This window comes from Polistes fuscatus, unplaced genomic scaffold (genome assembly GCF_010416935.1).
Source record: "Polistes fuscatus isolate 324 unplaced genomic scaffold, CU_Pfus_HIC Scaffold10, whole genome shotgun sequence".
Lineage (NCBI taxonomy): Eukaryota > Metazoa > Arthropoda > Insecta > Hymenoptera > Vespidae > Polistes > Polistes fuscatus.
In genome coordinates, this window is record NW_025112998.1 from 4,309,424 (window position 1) to 4,329,111 (window position 19,688).

General features: G+C 35.7%; 1 protein-coding gene across 20 annotated transcripts in view; it reads right to left on the bottom strand.

Annotated features, from left to right (window-relative positions):
* The window catches only part of LOC122526011 (protein turtle), a 215,198-nt gene that overhangs the window by 31,503 nt on the left and 164,007 nt on the right, over positions 1-19,688 (bottom strand). For 17 of the 20 annotated variants that reach the window (XM_043649098.1, XM_043649099.1, XM_043649108.1 and 14 more), the window contains one exon: positions 16,171-16,304. In XM_043649098.1, the coding sequence (XP_043505033.1) occupies positions 16,171-16,304 (134 nt within the window). The remainder of the gene's footprint in view (positions 1-16,170; positions 16,305-19,688) is intronic. The other 3 variants (XM_043649111.1, XM_043649114.1, XM_043649109.1) reach the window with 1 other exon arrangement.

Sequence of the window (19,688 nt, forward strand, 5' to 3'; positions counted from 1 at the left end):
ACGAAAAAGGTTAAGGAAAGTATGTCTTTAACGTTCAATAGAGATTCGGAGATAAAAGAAAAGAAAAATATAACTGTAAAATGGGTCGAAAATGTAACACAGAGAGAGAAAGAGAAAGAGAGAGAAGGGTAAGGATTAAGGCAGGAGCTTTGGACGTAATGAGAGAAGAAGAACGAAGAAGACTGGCGTGGAATAAATTATGAGAACGAATTGTAGTTTCCAAAGTGGTCTCCTAAACTTTCGTTTATTTTTCTTTTTTTTTTCCCTTTCCCCTCGCGCCCCCACCCCACCCCCCCAAAAAAAGAAGCAGAAACAAAAAAGAAAATAGAGTGAGAAGGAGGATGGAAAAAAAAAAGAGAAAAAAGGATAAAAAAAGCAGCTAAAATAAAAAGATATGACGTAGACGTTGAAAAACCCCTTGAAGAAGGCACGATATATGCAGGGAAGCATAAACGCGTCATAGCTATGAGTATCGTGACCCTGAGTGAATAAGCGAGAATAACTCGGCTCTCTTTCGTGCGAGCACCTACGAGAGAGAGAGAGAGAGAGAGAGAGAGGGAGAGAAAAAGAGAGAGAGAGAGAGAGTAGGCGTTTTACACTTACGCCTACGACAAGACTGTCGACGACATATAGGTCGCTTTACTTTTCTCTCTCTCTCTCTCTTTCTATTTCTCACTTTTTCCTTCTTTCTCTCCTTTTGTTTGCTCTCGGCCCTATTTTCTCAGCAACGCTCTCAGTCACGTTATTGTTCGAAAGGCATACGATCATCTTCTTCGCGAAGTCGCCTTTTCACAGGAAAGAGGAACGAACGAATGAACGAATGAATGAATGAATGAACAAACGAACGAACGAACGATGAATTTGAGATTGGATCGCGTAGCTTTAATTATTCTCTATGAATTCGTTGTATAGTTCGACATTAAGATTTTAATTAAATTGACTTTTGAATTCGCAACGAAACTATATATATATACGAAAATCGTTTACAGGACAAAGCGATTAGTATTTTCTTTTTAAATGTTATTATTTAATCGTTAGATATGTATTTAACTTTTTTTTTAATTATATTTATTATAATAAATGTCTTTAATAGTCACATTATTAACAACGAATAAAATATTTATGATTCGTTGAATAATAAATTATAAATTTTGTTTGTATCAATCGTCTCGAGATTATTTTACTTGAAGTTAATTAATTCGATAAACTAATGGCACACACATTTATAACAAAATGTTCTTTCAGATAAGCGAAAGTGTAGAAAGATAAAAAAAGAAATAGGGAGTTGAAAGAAAAGAAGAAGAAGAAGAAGGTCTGATTTTATGGATGCGTAAACTCGAGGAAAGAAAATCTTGATAATTTAGTCGTAGAAAAGTGTGGAGAAAGTGGGGATGGTAAAAGAGAAAAAAAAACAAATAAAATGATAAGGAAAGAAAAAAGGAATAGAAGTTGGTTTGCACTGTTGAGAGAGAAAGAAGGGGTATGAAAAAGAGAGAGAGAGAGAGGAGAATAGAAAGAGGTCATTCTCATTCCCTATGCGCACCACGACGACCGTGCTACTTAGGTCACTCGAGAAAAGGGAGAGGAGCTTGCATGCGGTACGTGTTGCGGAAATTTTGATAATTCATCCAGCTTGCTATGTGAGGAGGGGAAATGGACGTACCATACGTTTCGTGATGGCCAATGCGACGAGATCACTTGGAGGAAGGGAAGGAAGGGAAGAACACGAAGGAGAAGACTGAAATCGTGTGCTTTGATATTTAAGCCTAGCCACGTATTCTCAGGAGATATGACTTCAACTTGGAACGATCTTCTTCTTCTTCTTCTTCTTCTTCTTATTCTTTTTCTTTTTCTTCGTGAATCGTTAATAAGCACGGCACATCTAGAAACTCTGATCCAACGGCACGAACCAAATATTCCAACTATTTTTTCTTTTTTTCTTTTCTCCCCCCTTAAAATCTTAAATCAATTGACTTTACCGATCGAATTCGTTCGAATTTTCAATAGATACTTAAAAAGATCCAATCAAATTTTCTCTACTATTATCGTTATTTTATACTTATACGCGATCTATTGTTTCATTTATCTCACCACCCAACTTCGTTAAATTATCAATTTCGTTATAATTTTACGCATAACGAGAATCATAATTAATTACACCACCAAGTACGGCCTGGCATTGTGCCAAAGAAAATTTACAACCAGCAATATTTCATTAATAGGTATATACCATATATATAGTTCTCTCTTTTCCTCTCTCTTTTTCTCTCTCTCACAGTACTCACCACTACTCGTAAAATTATACGCGGTTTCCAAATGATAATTAACCAGATTCAAAAGAGGATACGAGCATAGCCGTATAAATCCAAATGGTTTAATTTTCATCCATCGATCGGCCATACGTAATTTGATTTTTATAAAGGTATGATTAATTACACGGCCTAGCAACTTTTTCATCTTCATGAAAAAAATTCGTTCATAATGATGAATTATTTTTGCATTATAGAAATATTTTAATCATGTTCACGTAACTTGTTACGTTATTTTCGAGTTTAGAAATGAAACAAAAAAATATTTAAGAAGATATAACAGAGAACGTTAGTGGCATTGGGTGAAAAAGGGCAGAAAGTGGGTGGTAGAAGACTGGCAAAGAAGCTTAATGGAGCATTGGCACTTTGCAGAGAAACTCACTCCGTTTAAAGGACAAGTTCTCGAAGGTACTTTCTCGGAAAGTTACCGAAGCTGATATCACTTTTGGGAAAAGGCAATCGAGTCCGAAGGGTCTGGCGAGAAGTCATTCTTGAATCTGGAATAGAGTACCTAAGAAACTATTTGCAATATGAGAATGCTTTAGCCGAGACGCTTTAACGCGTGCATAAGATTAAGAAAGAGAGAGAAAACACATATTACTCGCATAAATTCTGCGAGAAAATCAAACTACCGATCGTTAAGATTTGCGAAGCAGAAACGCAATGAGCTTACAAAAGTCAGCTGTTTCTAATTTACGAATGAATGCTGTCGGTTACTGAAAATAATTTTCTTTCTAATAAAACAAATCGGATGGGTTGGGGGGGGGAAGGGTTGAAGTTAGTTGTTGTCGAAAGGAAATCAATTTTCCATTCCAACTGTTACGAATCAAAACCATCGGACAAAGCTGCTTTCTTCGTACATAGTATTTGAGTCCGAAGGAACGTTAATTATTTATCGGAAAATTATAGTTCACTGGTGACATAGATGTTGTCATCGATGTCTAACGTCTCCCCCATATATATAAGTGTAATTCTTTTTTCTTTTTCTTGTTAGGAACGATATTTTTCAAGGTTATCTTTCAACGAACGTTTTCGTACCATACGTGAAACGTGTTGAAATATCGTAATATATGCACGTACGCTTATACGTTTGTTCCTCGAACAAGTCTAGTTTTTATTTTGGCACGAGAATGAAGTTTACCTAAAAAAAAAAAAAAAGAACAAAAAAGAAAGAAAAAGAAAAAAGAACTGTAAATACTTCCTTCCAAATAAACATGGAATATGTAAACTTTCTACCACACCACCAGCGTTACCGCACAAATACCGAATACTTCGCGCGTAAGGAAAAGTGGAAAAAGAAAGAAAAACGGTGGAATGTTGAAATTCACGAAATTTGCAGCGGGAACGTTGAATATTCCAGGAAAAACGTGGATTCCACGATTCCCGTTTGTAGTCGCGTCACGGAAGGGAGAAAATTGTCTTCGTTCGGGACAAACAGGTCTTTGGTGTTTACCTTCGCGCCCTGTGCTTTAGTATTTCCGTTCCATCTATGGAAACAATGCATGCTGTATGAACAGAATAAAGGATAGAACGTGGGTTTTTCTTTTTCGTTGTTTTTATTTCCTCCTTCTTTCGGTAAACTCACATATGAAATTGCATTTGATAATATTTTGTCTTTCGTGACTCGAAAGTAGAGAAGAAAGTAAGTACTACCCTTGAAGGTCTCAGCTTAAGCAAGTCTCAATTAAATGTTCTAATAGAATCAGCGCATTGAAATATATACCAAGGATATCGATTATTTCGTCGAAAGGAGTAAGTCTCGAATAAAGGCCGGGTTACCACTACTTTTATTTTTTCTTTTGTTTTTTTTTTTTTTCAAAATTTCATGTTAAATAGTTCGAAAATTCACGAATTCGCGCTATTATTCGAATATACACGCGCTAATTATTTCGTTAAACGAACGATTATTACAAATCGATAAATCTGAAGAACGGGCTCGTGGACAAAAAAAAAACAAAAGCGAGCTTACCAATTAGAAAATATAACGAGCATTGAAAGGACGAGCCAGTAGATCCCTTTTTCTTTCGTTCTTTTCTCATCCTCTTGCAATTTGCTACGTCAGAATGAAAATGAGACGATTAGGAGAGTGAGAGATAGAGAGAGAGAGAGAGAGAGAGGGGAAAAGAGAAGTGTAAGGTTCGGGGAGGGGGTGGAGTGAGGAATGTGAAACGGATGAGGGACAGGGTCGAGGGTTAAATCTACCACGCGGCAGTGAGTAAAGGTGGGGTGGTAACCCTGACACAGTTGAATAGTTCTAGCCTCCGTGAGTCTCTGCATTATGTATGTAGACCTCCTAACCCCCGTTGCCGCGTTGGTCTCGACTGCGTCAGCCAACGTGCACCACCAACCTGCACTCTCTTCGTACTTAGTAGACCTCCTACCTACATAGAAACCTTCGCGTTACCTGCAAGTAACGACCGTGCTAGCTCTCGAATCCTGTTGTAGTGAGTGGCACGCGCGCGCGAATTCACTCGAAAGAGGAATTGTCTCGGCCAGGGCCACGAACCATTCCCTGGTATATTCTACGATCGATATTACCAGTGCTAAGAATAATTACCTCATGGATTTCACGAACAAGAGAAAGAAAAAGATATATACATATATATATGTATGTATGTATGAACCTTTCGCTACCACAAATTATAGATCGTTCAAGCTCGTTATTTCAATTGAAACTTTTACGAGCTTGTTCGATTTTAGTGAATATCTTTATTAAAGATATCGATAAATTCATGTCGCGAGTGTTTACGTTTAATAGTTTCATTGATATAACCAACAGGGTAAAATAGAAGCTGGAAAATGTTTGCGTTCTATTGGTCGAAGACAGGAAACAATCACGAAACAGAATAAATCGGTAGCAGAAAAAACACAACGATTTAATGCATTTAATTTGTAAATATAGTCAATTCCCATATGTTATTGTGAGAACGTAGTAGGAGGATTAGCGTTATATGAGAATAGTATATCTTTTCACGCGTTATAGGAATTCTTGCTATGGGAACTCGCTTTATACGGAAATCTACTCTATTGCAAACTTTTTTTAACCAACTATTGTATTCTTTGAAATAAAAAAATAAAATATAAAATAGCCAATTATCGATTCTCTTGGAAGTTAGTTAAGTTTCTTCGAGTTGTAAATACAAAAATTCGACGTTTATATGCAGGAATAATTCATGAAATACCATTTCTTTCACGCGTAATATTTAATACATATATATATATCTCTTTCTCTATCCTTTATAATCCATTTTATTCATATTCCATATTTCGTAAAATATAATTACCGTCCGAATAACAACCAAATATGTCTTCAAACTTCTATCTCTGAAAGTTAACGTGCCACAAATATTTCAAGTATAATTATCCAAGAGTACCAATAATACGCTTCGTAAGTTCGTCCGTTTATAGCGGAATCACGTGCGCGGATATACACAGTTTCGCCTACTTCAAACTTTTCGAAATTATTAGTTCTCTGGAAGAAGAGAACCAAAGAGAGAGAGAGAGAGAGAGAGAGAACGAAAGAGAAAGAGAAAGAGAATACCTAGTTTCACGTAGTTTCCAATTTATAATTCGATCGCGAACGATGACTTCTACTCGAATATATAGAATTCTCTACGCATGTACACCGAGAATACTTGAGAAAACGCTTCAATTATTTAACGAGTTAGATGAAACTTCATTTCATCGTTGTTGATTTAACAAAAAGACCGAATCAACGTTTAAAATCATTGAAAACAAACCTTAGACGACGAGAGAGAAAGGGAGAAAGAACATCAACGAAGGAAGGAATATAGATAATAAATTAGTCACTCCGTGTTTCAAATTCACGATATCGCGGAAGAAAATTTAAATTGCACCTTACGAAGGATATGCAAACAACCTCTGCAGAGTTTCTTTCTCATTTCGGAATAATTCTCTTTCCGAGATAACGTTTTATAGTAAAACTTCATAATATCGTCAGCCTTCAAACCTTCCCCCGGTTTCCCCCTATTTCCTTCCCTTATTTCTCCATCCACCATCCCTCTCTCTCGCCTTCTCTTTCCTCCTTCACCTACCCGCGAATTCATTGGCCTCCGTGCAACTTAAATTAATTCCCTTCTCCGTTGGCATTTCATAACGAAAATCACTTTACGCGTTCGAAAGATTACGATCTCGGAAAAATGCTGCTGTTGCTTCTTCTTTTTTCTTTTTTTTGTTTTTTTCTTTTTTTTTTTAATATGTTATCAAATGATCGCTGCTAATTAAAAACATCATAAATTAATATAACTAAGGTTTCTCTCGATATTAATGAATAATATAATCAATTATTTCAAACGTATTATTTTCTTTAATCGTAAGAACTATCTTTGACATTGCAAAGGAAAAAGATCAGCTTGGTCAAAACGATAAGATAGAGGAAAGAATAAAGAGAACATTTAGTAAAGGGCATGAAAAGAGAGAAATAAGAAAAAGAGACAGAAAGAGAAAGAGAAAGAGAATCTGCCGTGCGGTTAGAGTGGTTGAAAGCTTCGAGATGATTTCAAGAAAAGAAGTTATGAAGAAGTAGAAGAAGAAGAAGAAGAAGAAGAAGAAGAAAAAGAAGCGAGTAGGAGAGAGAGGAACTGAGGTTTTGCTCCTAGCGGTAGCGCATATCTACGAGTAGTGAGACGCCAGTGAAATTGAATTGCAGGAAGGTGCCTTTTTTTTTCTTTTACTTCGTTTTACCTTTTCTCTTTCTCTCTCTCTCTCTCTCTCTCTCTCATTCAATCTTTTTTTTTGATTCTTTTTTTTTACTTATACTCCCAGCTATCTTTTTCATTTGCTTTTTCCCATCTCTACTTCTGATTCTTTCCTCGAACCAAAGCCGATCCTCTTTTGCCTCGAGTGTTTGCGCAATTGACTCGTGTCCCCGTTTGTTTCATTAAATTACGCTATACCACCCTCCCCCACAACCAACCCTCCTTCTCATCTCATCAGTTACTTCAAAGTACGTGTCTCCCACTGGATCTTTACACTCATGTTAGTTCTTTTTATCAATATCTTATTCTTTTTTGTTCCTTTTTTACAACCAAACCTCATCGAATAATTCCCATTAGGAATATTAAATATTTCCTATTATCCTACTTTTATTTATTTTTTTTACTTTCTATCAAATAAAAATGTATGAAAAATAAATAATAAATGGAATATAGTTGTCAAGAGTTAATTGTTATTCAATGAGTGTAGATAGAGTTAAATACTTGTAACACATAAGGAAAATGATAAAGATTTTTCACACCCTTATTTCTATCTGTATCACACTCTCTCTCTCTCTCTCTCTCTCTCTTTCGGTCCCGGCTTAGTTAGTCACTGACGGATAAATGCAAATAGACGACGCGTATGCAAATTACGCGTGGTTAAACGCTCGCGCGAGTGACATGAAGAGAGGGTGTATATGCGTGTATGTGTGTGTGTGAAGATACGAGGAACCTCGGAACGGAACAGGCAACGGTACCATCCGGATGTGGATCTGATCCCTAAAGGAATATTACGTGGAGCACATGACGACGTTATGAAGCTGCCTCTCCTACTACTATATCTATATATATGTTGTGTGTGTATTTGTGTGTTTTATATAGGTACAAGCGATACATTCACGTGGTCGTCTCAAATAATATTACCTGTCAAACTCGACAGACACGGATACATGACGTGATACGAGATACGCTCGAACCTTCCACTTCGTATATATTATATTATATTATACACACACACACACATACACGTGCACAAACATACTCACACGTGTATATATATATTAAATATATGCATGCATATTCTATCGTAACGTACATTTATAGATTTAGTTTCCACATTAATGAACACCAAACTTCACGATCGAAGAGATATAACTAAACGATAAATATTCAATGATCGAACTATTCGTTTACGGATATAATAATTATTTCAACTATTCGCGTTGTTTAAGATTTTTATTGGATTCCCTTTTCAATTGAATACTTTAATTATACGTCTTTCGCGAGATCATTCCTAAATTGATTGTTTCTTAAAACGATTAGTTTAAATGTATCAATGAAGATTTTTATGATATACTTTTTAAAAAAAGTATCCAGTTATTTCGTGAATTAATTGAATTATACGATTTAACATTGACGTATATAAAAATTAGAATAAATTTATAGGACGAATTATGATGTACGCTGTTGAAAACGAAAAAAGAAAAAAAAAGAAGAAAAAAGAATTAATGGATCCTCGAATTCGTATCAAAAATATAAATGGTCGAATTAAATTAAAGGGAAGAGAGAGAATCAACGCTTATCTACGTGAAATACCTTTATAAGAGTTTACGGCATTTCGTTTTTGTATGCATCGTGGCTAGTATCATGAACACCCGAATAAAAACGTATTTTCCACGATTCGCTAGTTCTTTTCCAAACCTCGAAATGCTACTACTGTTCGAGGGACGCGCGTACGTGTACGGATGTTTCGAACTATAAAAAAGAGGAAAGGTGGGGTAAAAAACAAAATCGACGATGAATCCACGAGCTCGGTCATAAACGGAATGTCGTTTCGTTGTTTTTCGCGAAAACCCGAAGTGCCACAACGTTGACGATAATATAAATCAAGCTTACGACGTTGAAAACCATTTTTCATGCTTCGCAATTCGAAAGACTTTTCTGTTATTATTTTTATTTTTGATTTTTTTTATTTCTCTGATTACTTTTTATTTTTTTTATTTCTTTGTTTTTTTTTTGTTATTTGTTTTTCTCTCGCGGTTTCGCCCGTCGTCCCCATTAGCTTCGATTATCATCGCATTATAAACCTTAAACTATGAAATACGTTTTGATGAACGAGAGACAATACGACGTTGATGTGTGTTTGTGTGTGTGTGTGTTGTAATCCTTATTCATTTCACCCGACTTTACGTCTTTTCTAATTAGAATCTAGATGGCCGGTCATTCCTTTTTTTTTCTCATTTTTTTTCTTTTTAATACTTAGAGCATAATAAGACTTTTCCGCTAATTAGAGAGGCTTCTATTTTCGTGTATATTTCACGTGATTTCTTTACGGAGGTAAGGATAAGTTTAAAAAAAATAAAATTATTTGTAAGAAATTATTGTAAATTTGTTGATAACAATACGACGAGAAAATAGGCAAGAATTTATCCATCAATTTGATCTTTGAATTAATTTATCATAACAAAAAATGAAATATTTATAATAGACTCGCAGTAGCATGTTAATCCGAATACAAAGTTGTACTTAAAAAGGTAAAAGGCAAAGTAAATGAATAAAGAAACTTTTCATCCGAGGGCAAATACCGGCATGTGCTATTAATGGCAGCAACCCGTGCACATGTGTCCTTGATTTGAATGAAAGGTGTCAATGAAGGAAATATCGATCCTATATCGGCGAAGCTTTTAAAACGCCGATGGCTTTAAATAATCCTTGTTTTTTTTTTTAAAAGACGGCGAAAGTATCTAAAGACAATATTACTCGTCATAAGAGAAAAAAAGAAAAAAAAAAAAAAAACAAGAAAAATATATTACAATGAAAAAGATTATACATTAACCTTTTGCAATTAATAAAAAGTGTTTCTATTATTTTTAAAAACAAGAACAAACCGTTCGATAAGTTGAATAAAATCTGACATCTCAAACGTATGGATTACAGGTTTCATTAGCACCCTCGATATGTAAACTTGTGTTTCCGCCCACGTACAACGAAAAGTGGTACAAGAGGGTGAGAAAACACACAACGAAGGGCGCGAAAAACGAAATTCGTCCTTGCACGAGCCTACAAGAAGGGGGAAAAAAAAGAGAGAGAGAGAGAGAGAGGGAGAAGGAAAAAAAACGTTGAACGAGAAGAGAAATTAGTTGTCAGGCACAGAAACATTGGATGGGTGTCGCAATTCTACCCGGACTTCTACCGTGATTTATGCGAGATTCCAGGGACGCTACGTAGAAAAAAGAAAACACAAAAAGTCCCCTATCTTTTTTTTTTTTTTTTCCTACAGTAATATAGAAATTGTCAAAGGATGTGAATGCTCGAGCCAGTTGTCTCGATCTCTTGACATAAAAATTGGACGGTTTATTTTCTCTCTCCCTCTTTCTATCTTTCTCTTTAATGTTAAAACATTTTCCGTTAAAACTAGACGAGAAGAAAATTCTAATGAAACCAGTTAAAGGATAACATGAAAATTAATATTAATAGAAACTAATTCAAACGGGATACCTTTTTTGAAAATCGTCATTTCTCAAACATAGAGACGAATGATATCGATGTAAAATTACTCAGGCCAGAACAATTTCAAGATACATAACAAATTATGATCTGCCGATCCTGTAACGGGCACCGTTAATCGATGAGAATAGCTGATTAAGCATACATTAAAGGGGAAGCAAAAAAGATTACTTCCGCCGCATTGCGGGCAAGCGGATATTTATGAGATCATTGGGCTGGTGATCGGGTAGACTAATTGCCAGAACAATGGCGCAATTATACGTCGAATTAATTTATATCTCTGCCGAATCTGCGGCAGAAATTTGCGAACATACACCGTACATGTATGTACGCCTCTCTGTCTCTCCTTTTACAAGAGCTGGGAGAAAGAGAGAGAGAGAGAGAGATGGAAAGGATGAGGGGGTGGGGGAGAGGAAGGGGTGGCAAGAGAGAGGTTAGGAGGGGGTGAATAAAGAGAGAAATAGAAAGCGTGAGCTAGAGAGAGAAAGAGAGGGAGAGGTAGAGGGAGAGAGAGAGATAGAAAGGAGGAGACTCAGGCAGGCATGATGATTGTCATTGCGGCAATCATAGTATTGTCCTGCGGGATCTATCGATCGATTAATTAATTACGGGAGAATGGATACGCAGGTTTGCGGAGTCAATATTGAATTCACGTTAATGCGTTTCGGGAAACCAATGCAGTCTCGCACGGTAATCGTCTCGGGATCCTCTCTCAAGTACGAATCGATCGCGTTTGACTGGTAACACTACGACAAACGGCTTTCCTTAGATTAATCGTATCCATAATCAAGTCAAATTCAAGCATTTGCCCCTCGTCGTATTTTCTTCGAGTAAAATCCCCTAGCGAGTAGCATAGTCTAACATACTGACACTTCGGAACGTGTTTTACGATATGTTGTCGTGCTTTCAAAACTACTCGTAGGGGTTGTGGGTATGTTAATAATAGTCGTACAGTAGGCGTGCTTAAATTTCGAACGTCATGATAATTATGATTTACGTGACTCAATTACACGAGCACGCGCTTACTATACAAATGGATTACTTTCTAACATGCAACCGTACACAGCAGCCATCTAGGATAATAATAATAATAATAATAATAGTAATAATAATAAATAAACTTAAAATTAAAGGATAACGAAAAGATACGATCTACATTATCTAAATAAAAGAAATATATGAATGGAAATTAAAAGATAATTCTTCAACGCCTTCTTGGCTTATTGTTAAATATTTCAAATAAAAAAAGAAGAAAAAAAAAAGTAAGAACAAAGTAAAAGACCGTCGTTATTCTAAACTTATGTAACTCTTCGAGACATGAAATATCGTTTCTTTTTTTTTTCATCGATGAGTTGGAACGGTTGATATCTTCTTTGATTGATCCGTCGATGGCACGTGCGTTAGCAAATCATGCAAAGCACCAAAAGTGGTTAGAGAGAAGACAGAGACATGATTTTTCGATTACCCGCCTCCGTCGAGAGAGAGAGAAGGAAGAAAAATAAAAAAACACAACAGCTGGGGTAAAGAGTGTAGGAAGCAAGAGCTAGGGTTACGGGGTGGTAGGATGATGGGGTGACGGGTGTATAGGGGTTGGGGGGAAAAAAAAAAGGTAGAGCAGGAAAGTGCACTAGCCCGCATTATTTCGTGATGGACGAGCTCACCGTTCAAAGGAAATGTGATGAATTGAAAAACTGTCATAGGTCTTTCGCGGCAAAATGATGAAAGCTTCCTTCTCGTGTACGACAATGAAGAAACATTTAAAAAATTTTACTCCTCCCACTATTTCTTTTTCTCTCTTACTCTCTTAATGGACACCAATGTGTTTCGAATGCGAAAACAGACGATTCTTTAGCGTTTAATAAATGATTAACTATTTATTCATTTAAATTAAAATGAAATTGTAATAAAACGAGCTCGTAGATTGAATTATTGGTGTTTTTTGTACGATTGTCAAAATAAATCTAAAGAAACGATCGCATCAATTTAGATTGAAACAATTAAACAATCGTTTTTCTAAATTATCCTTTGACAAATGAGGTCCAGTCGACGTTGACGGGTAACGGCGTTTCTTTCCTTCTCTCTCTCTCTCTCTCTTTCTCTCCTTCCCTCTTTCTCCCTTTTTTTTTCTTTTTCCATAGCTGTCTCTTTTAACTTCCTATTTGGTAGGTGCAACGAATTTTCTCCCCTTCCACAGGAAAAAGAAAAAGATTGATACGTACGTTTCGTTCGTTCGTGGGATCGGTCCCGGAAATAGGCTTGACGCGAATAAAAAAGGCCAAAAGGAGAAAAAGACAAAAATAGTCAAAGGGTAGGGGGTTAAAAGAGAGAAGAAAACAAGTTTTTCCAAGCTGAATACTATTGATCAGAGCGTTCGAAAAACCATCAGAATTCTCTCTCTCTCTCTCTCTATATATATATATATATACATATATATACACGTATCCGATATCAAATCTGTTTTATCCCTACTTCACCTATTTTATCTTTACCTTTTTTTCTTTTATCCAAGCACGGAATACGACGACTACGACTACGACTACGACTACGACTACGACGACGACGATCGATTGGATAAGTCGAGCTTTTTAAAGCTAGTAACACTGATTAAAAGGTTGCGAGATACGCGCGTATGGCTGATTAAAAGGGCCGATTATTTTATCCGTAAAGAGAGCGAGAGAGGGAGAGATAGAAACAGTTAGAGAAAATGGTTTGAAGAGAACAAACGCGCGTAAGCGACTTTTTACATTTGAAATCAATTTGCCGCGATTTAGACCCAATCAACGTGTCTCCATTTCCCGTGTTTTTCTCTCCTTTTTGTTTTAACCCTACCCCCTTTTTTCAATTCCTTTTTTTCCTTTTTTTTTTTTGGTGTTTTTCTTTTTATCCCTTTTGTACGTTATAATGGATCCACGAACGAACTTGTACTAAAAATATATAGCTACGTGTCTCTGTATGGTTCTCACCATTGATCGACGAGTAACATTTATAAATGTACACATCTATTAAAAATAATCGGAGAGTGAAAATGAATGGAGTTAAGAGAGTTAAAAGAGTTAAGTAGCATCGATTTTTTTAGGGATTAGTATAGAAAGATTGAGATAGATGATTATCGTATGTATGCATGTAATGTCGTTTCTTTTTTTTCGAATGAAGAAGAAGAAGAAGAAGAAGAAGAAGAAGAAAAAAAAATACAAAGAAAGTATGCTCTGCCCTCTCCAGTCCGGATTGTTTTAACAAAAATTCATAGAAAAATATAATACACATTTATTCTAAGTAAAACAACTTAATTGAACATTATTTATACGCGAGACTCTTATAAATATATTTATATATATATTTATTTTTTTATTTTCAGACAATAATAATAAAATTCATCGAAATAAATCAATCAAGAATTTGTTTCTTTCTTTTTTTTGTTTTTTTGTTGTTTTGTTTTCGTAATTAATTAATTAATAAATATAATAAAAATGTCGCACGAAGTTTCGTGGACACGGCGCGTCTAATTCGCCGTTTGTTCTTTTCATTTTCCAACAAAAAGTAAAGAAGAAAATTAGAAAATTATTAAAGCGCGTAAGCTAAATGAAATTGACACAATGTCGCGTCAAAGCAAATTATTTGAATTATACAATAAATATAGATATATGTATATACGAATCTTTTATAATAATTCTTGCAACTTTGAAATACGTATTATATGTAATATATATATTTTAACGGGGCCCTACTCCCCTCGAGCATCCTCCTTGCTGCTAGTTGATCGTTTTATGAATTATGATGAAAACATGTTTAACGACAAAGAACCATCATCGGATAATAACGAAAAATAATACAAGAAGAAACTGTATATATATATATACATAAACGGATTATGTTATAATGAAATGCTTGTAACTGTTTTAATAGAAAAGAAAAAAAAAGAAAAAATAATGAAATAAAAAAATTGAAAAGAGACAAAAGGACGATAGTAATTCAGAGGATTGGAAGTCGTTGGTTGGTTGGTTGGTTGGGTTGGAGGACGAAGGTTGAAATGCTTTTCCACGATTCGAACTAATTAGCAAAGTATTTCAAAAGCAATAGCAAGCTTTTGCCAGAAACGGCAGAGCTCGTGTAGCCTTGTTATAAAGCTTGTTCGTTGCTCGCCTACTGGAAAAAGTCCCCATGGGTGAACGATCAACCCCCGCATTCAACCTCTGCCCGTATCGCGAGACGTGTATTCGTATAAACAGATACGTCATTGCATTGATGCACACACACGTACACTGGTATAGTATACATATGTACATGCTCGGATAAAAAGAGAGGAAGATTCGATCGTAAAGCTCATAGGAATACTATTTATTCGGGCAGAATATGCTTTCTCTCTCTTCATCTTCCTCCTCTATTTTCAGTTCACGCTCCACTTGGCGATTACGCAACGTTAAATCGAGAAATTAAAGAAGAGCAGGGAAATTGCAAGCTACGATATTTTTTCTTTTTTTTCTGGCCAAAGAGCTGGCAGTAAATTTTTATGTAAACGAAGCTTATGAGAGTGTTCGAGAGAGTTCGAAAAAACGACGAAACAAATAAAGAAGAAAAAAAAAACAGGGGGAAAAACAAGATATAGAAAACAAAAAAAAGGAGAGAGAGAGAGAGAGAGATTTCAATGTTCCGAATGCTCAATGATCGTGTAATTCGAAAATAATTTTCCCCGAGTAAGGCGAATGCAAAAAAGGAAAAAATATTTCCAATGAAAATGTTAACTTGTACCGGTATATAAAACTTCTGTTTTTTCTTTTTTACTTTCTCTCTCTCTCTCTCTCTCTCGTATTTAAAACGTTTAAATGACGAACGCTTTTTGATAGATCGATAGCACGTTATGCGTTACTTTGTTATATGTTACTTTTCGATCGAAGGTAATATATGAAAATAGAGCTCGCGTTAGAAGAGAAGATGATGAAAAAAGTAAAGAAAGAAAATGAAGAAACAAAAAGAAAAGAAAGGAAGAAAAAATGAACGATCGAAAGAACTCATAGGAGCGAATAGAAGGAGATATAATTGACGATGATGTTGCTCGTCGTTGTTCTAAACGAGTGTCCGTATAAAAAATTCTAAAACGTCGCGATGAAAAAGAAACAAGATGGGGAGAGTATTTTTTATCGATAACAAAAGAAACATGCGTCGACGTGAAAAGTATACGTAGATACGTGGAAGCAGCAATTTAACGAAATATTGGAGTTAAATGTTACCCAATCGTTTCGTTAAAAAAAAAAAAAAAATAAAAATAATAATAATATCAAATAGGAGAAAGGAAAAGAAATCCGTTCGAATAGTGTTCGATAAATTTCAGTCGGAGAAAATGAAATATGTTCGATTGGTAGGGATGAATCGATGCGAATAATGAATGAATTCCGATTGAAATTATACAATTATAACGATAACATGGGAGGAAAAGGTTCGAACGTAATCGATATTTAAAATGAGAGATTGTTAGAAATGTTGAAGCACAATGAAGCCTGTGAAATTTGGAAAAGTAATCTTATTAATATGAGAATAAGCGAGATAATCGTTCCAGCAGCAGGAGTACGCTCGTTTTAATCGAGCGGGGCCCACGTATTTAACTCACGGATATCAGAGAGCAGAGGGTGTCGACGTTATCGTACCTTGTCGCCTACCTTCTTCTCCCATTGAAGAACGTAGGGCACTGGGTGCTCACCAGGGAACTCTACGTGACAGTTGAAGACAACACTCTCTCCCAATATAGCCGTTATATGCACCGCGTCCTGATGACAAAGTCCTGAAACAAAATAAATTTTAATCAATATCTGCTCCCATATCCATCCCTCTCTCTTTTCCTCCCTATCTACCCATCTCTTGATATTTTTCAATATTAAAATAACAAAATATTTGAAATCCATTATTTATATGCCATTGGAAAATTCATTCCAATGCGAAATCCAATATGTTTCACAATAATAAAAAAAAGAAAAAATTAAATAACATTTCTACAATAAAAATTCGGTCAGATATTTTGTTTTTATATGTTTTAAAGAATATTTAATTCTTTTTTCTTTTACCCTTCCTTTTCTTTTTTTTAATGATTGTATAATACGTATCTCCTAACTTTTTGCGTATACTCAAGAAGACAGACATATATATTATTTTTCTATATAAATGCAATTTATATGCTATTCTATAGACAGGTGTGCAAAATCTACGATATTGCACAGTTCGTTGTTATTTTATGCTTTGGAACTGTCTCTCTCTCTCTTTCTATCTCTTTTTTCTTATTCTAAGCATAATATCTCGAACGTTCTTTCGACGATGGTAGAAGCTTGTCAGAGGAATAAATTGAATCCCGTACTCGGTTGGCGCACTTAATGCAATTTGAATGTTCCAAGTTAAAACGTCCAGGTGGAAATACATTCTTCGAAGTTTCCTCGCGTGAAGTTTTACACTGTTGCCTATTGCCAAGAGAAACGCGAGAATCCATGTTCTCTCTCTCTCTCTCTCTCTCTCTCTCTGTTATACGAAACGGAAAACTTATCGTTGTTTCGTACCAAAAGAGAAATAGAGAGAAACGAACTCGATGAAATTCTTTCGAAAATACAATACACCAGTACGAGAAACGAGTGGAATTTATTCTAGCGATAATAATAACTAACGAATCTAGACATTAATTACTTTCTTTCTCATTTTCCTTGTAAAAAAAAAAAAATACCTTAAATTTCTAACTGCCACGGTAGCAGTAACAGCAGCAGCAGCAACAGCAACAACAACAGCCAACATTAGTCCTATTTTTACGATCCTTTGTACTTATTTATTTCATTCTAAATTTCATTACTTAAATTAGGAAATCTGGTAGAACCAATTCACAATAACAATAAGAAATAATTCAATGAAATAGAAAAATCGTGTGTTTCGAAACTAGTTTTATCATCCTAAAGCTATTACCTGTGATTCCATAAAGGGATAGGTATAGTTTCCAGAAATGTAGAGAGTCCACCCTTTGTCCGCTTACGAACGTAACTTACAACGTTAGCCTTATGATGTAGCTTAATGTTCGGGGACTAACTTTCCAAACAAACGTGTCTCACGTCGAAAGTTCAGATCAAAGGATTCACTTCGAACGGCATGCGTACCGAAGCGTACTCATCTTCCACCCTTTTACCCCCAAACCCAACCCACTCTATCCCACAATCCATACACTTTCGAAAAGCTGTTATACACGAAAGCCTGTAAAGTCTGTAGGACAGATAAATTGAGAAAGAGAATCCTGATATATTTTAGGAACGTGTCTTTCGAAGACACGACGAGACGACGTAGATTTCGATTAGTCGAATAATAGACCGCCGTTCCAGACATTTCGGTGTCATTTCCTTTGACGTTGACGCGGCGAAGATTGAGGGGTTTGAGAGAATCGAGGAGAGGTTTGGTTGAAGATGCATTTTGCATGCGATTATTTCCAACGAAGTAACTTCGTCCGATCGATCCTTCTTCGAAGCTTCCGCGAATATGCAAAATGGTAGTAGACGTCTCGCGTTACCTTGAATATACACTAAACGATGTCTCATCATTTTTCCACGTGTTTTTACTGCATTATGATATCGCAATACGATTCTATAATAATAATTTTATTTTCTAAACGAACGATCTTTCTCGATAAATATTATCCTCGAACTCGCTCCCAAGAATTTACATTTTTATTCTTTTTCTTTTTTTTTTCATTTATGCGATATCAAATAATCTACAATTACAATATAATATTCGTTAGAGAGTAAAAAATAAAAAGAGAAAAATAGAAATGGAAGAGATACAGAACGTAATTATCGTTTCTGTCACGCGTTAGAAAAAATTGCAAAGATAAAGACTATTTAACAAAAAGAACAACAAAATTCCTACGCGATATTAAAATGTAGAAAATATTTATCCCTCCAATACAAAGTTTTTTCTATCGTTGGATTTTTCCCAGAAGTTGAGTCCAGTATATTTAATCCTTCAGGGAATCGAACGTATTAATCAAAATCCAGTTTTGTTGCCAATTAAAGCATCTTAAATGACAAATCGACCAATTACTCGGTTAGAAGATTAACGATTACTCGGCTGGTAGGACTGCCATCCAATAGACAGAGAAAGCGAGAAAGAGAGAGAGAGAGAGAGAGAGAAAATACGTTTGATCAGTGCGTTAATTTCTATCGTAAGGAGGTAAAGGTACATCCTACTACCATAGTCGATCTCGTTTGCTTCTCGCGCCTTTGAACGGCGATCTAGCAGATAACTCTGCGGTGAAGAGCAAACTCGTGGAAAGCCAACTGGAAATACCTTTCATCCGAACCTGCTTCCCACGTCCAAGAACGTCTTCCATCCTTCTTCCACTTATTCCCCGTTAGATTCCACGCTTCTCTAGATCCTAAGTTTGGTACATAGGTAACATCGAAGCTACTACGTAGGTACGTCCTTTAAATCGCTTTCGCGTTTACCTCCCACTTTCCTCTACTTTTCTCCTCCTCCTCCTCTTCCTCTTTTCTACAAATAGTTTTGCTTTCCCCTTTTGGATACGAAAACCGATGTCTGCTTGTTTCTCAAAGCCCACTACCATCTCTGTTAGCTAGATAGTTTGCCTTCCTTGTTTGTTTTACCATCGACTATACTTCAAAGTCTTACGCCATCGTGTATCGTCCATCTCGTTTGTCGTTGTCTAATCGAAAAACGAACGCAATGTGTACGTTACTTAACGATCCTATTAATTCTTTAACGAGAACTACCAAACGAGTATCTACCATGTAACAACTTCTCTACCTTTCGCTAGTTAATTATATATGACGGGATGGATACATTTTTGATTTGCCACTTTGAGAAACTACCCATTGTGTAAACTTAAGTAGTTATTACCAACTTGTAATCTTATTCGTTGATCGTTGATTATTCTAGGACAGTTGGTTGGTTGGTTGGTTGGTTGGTTGGTTGGTTGCTTGCTTGCTTGCTTGCTTCGTTGAAGTAGAAATTTGCAAGTTCATTTCGGAATGTATTAAAGTACGGAAGCTGCGGTAGAATAAAGGTTTTCTTCGTCGTTAATTAACCAAACGCAAAGACGTTATAATGAAACGTGAGAGAATATCATCGGTAACGTTGTACGACATAAAATGCACAAGCTTCGGTTCATCGTCTCTCTCTCTCTCTC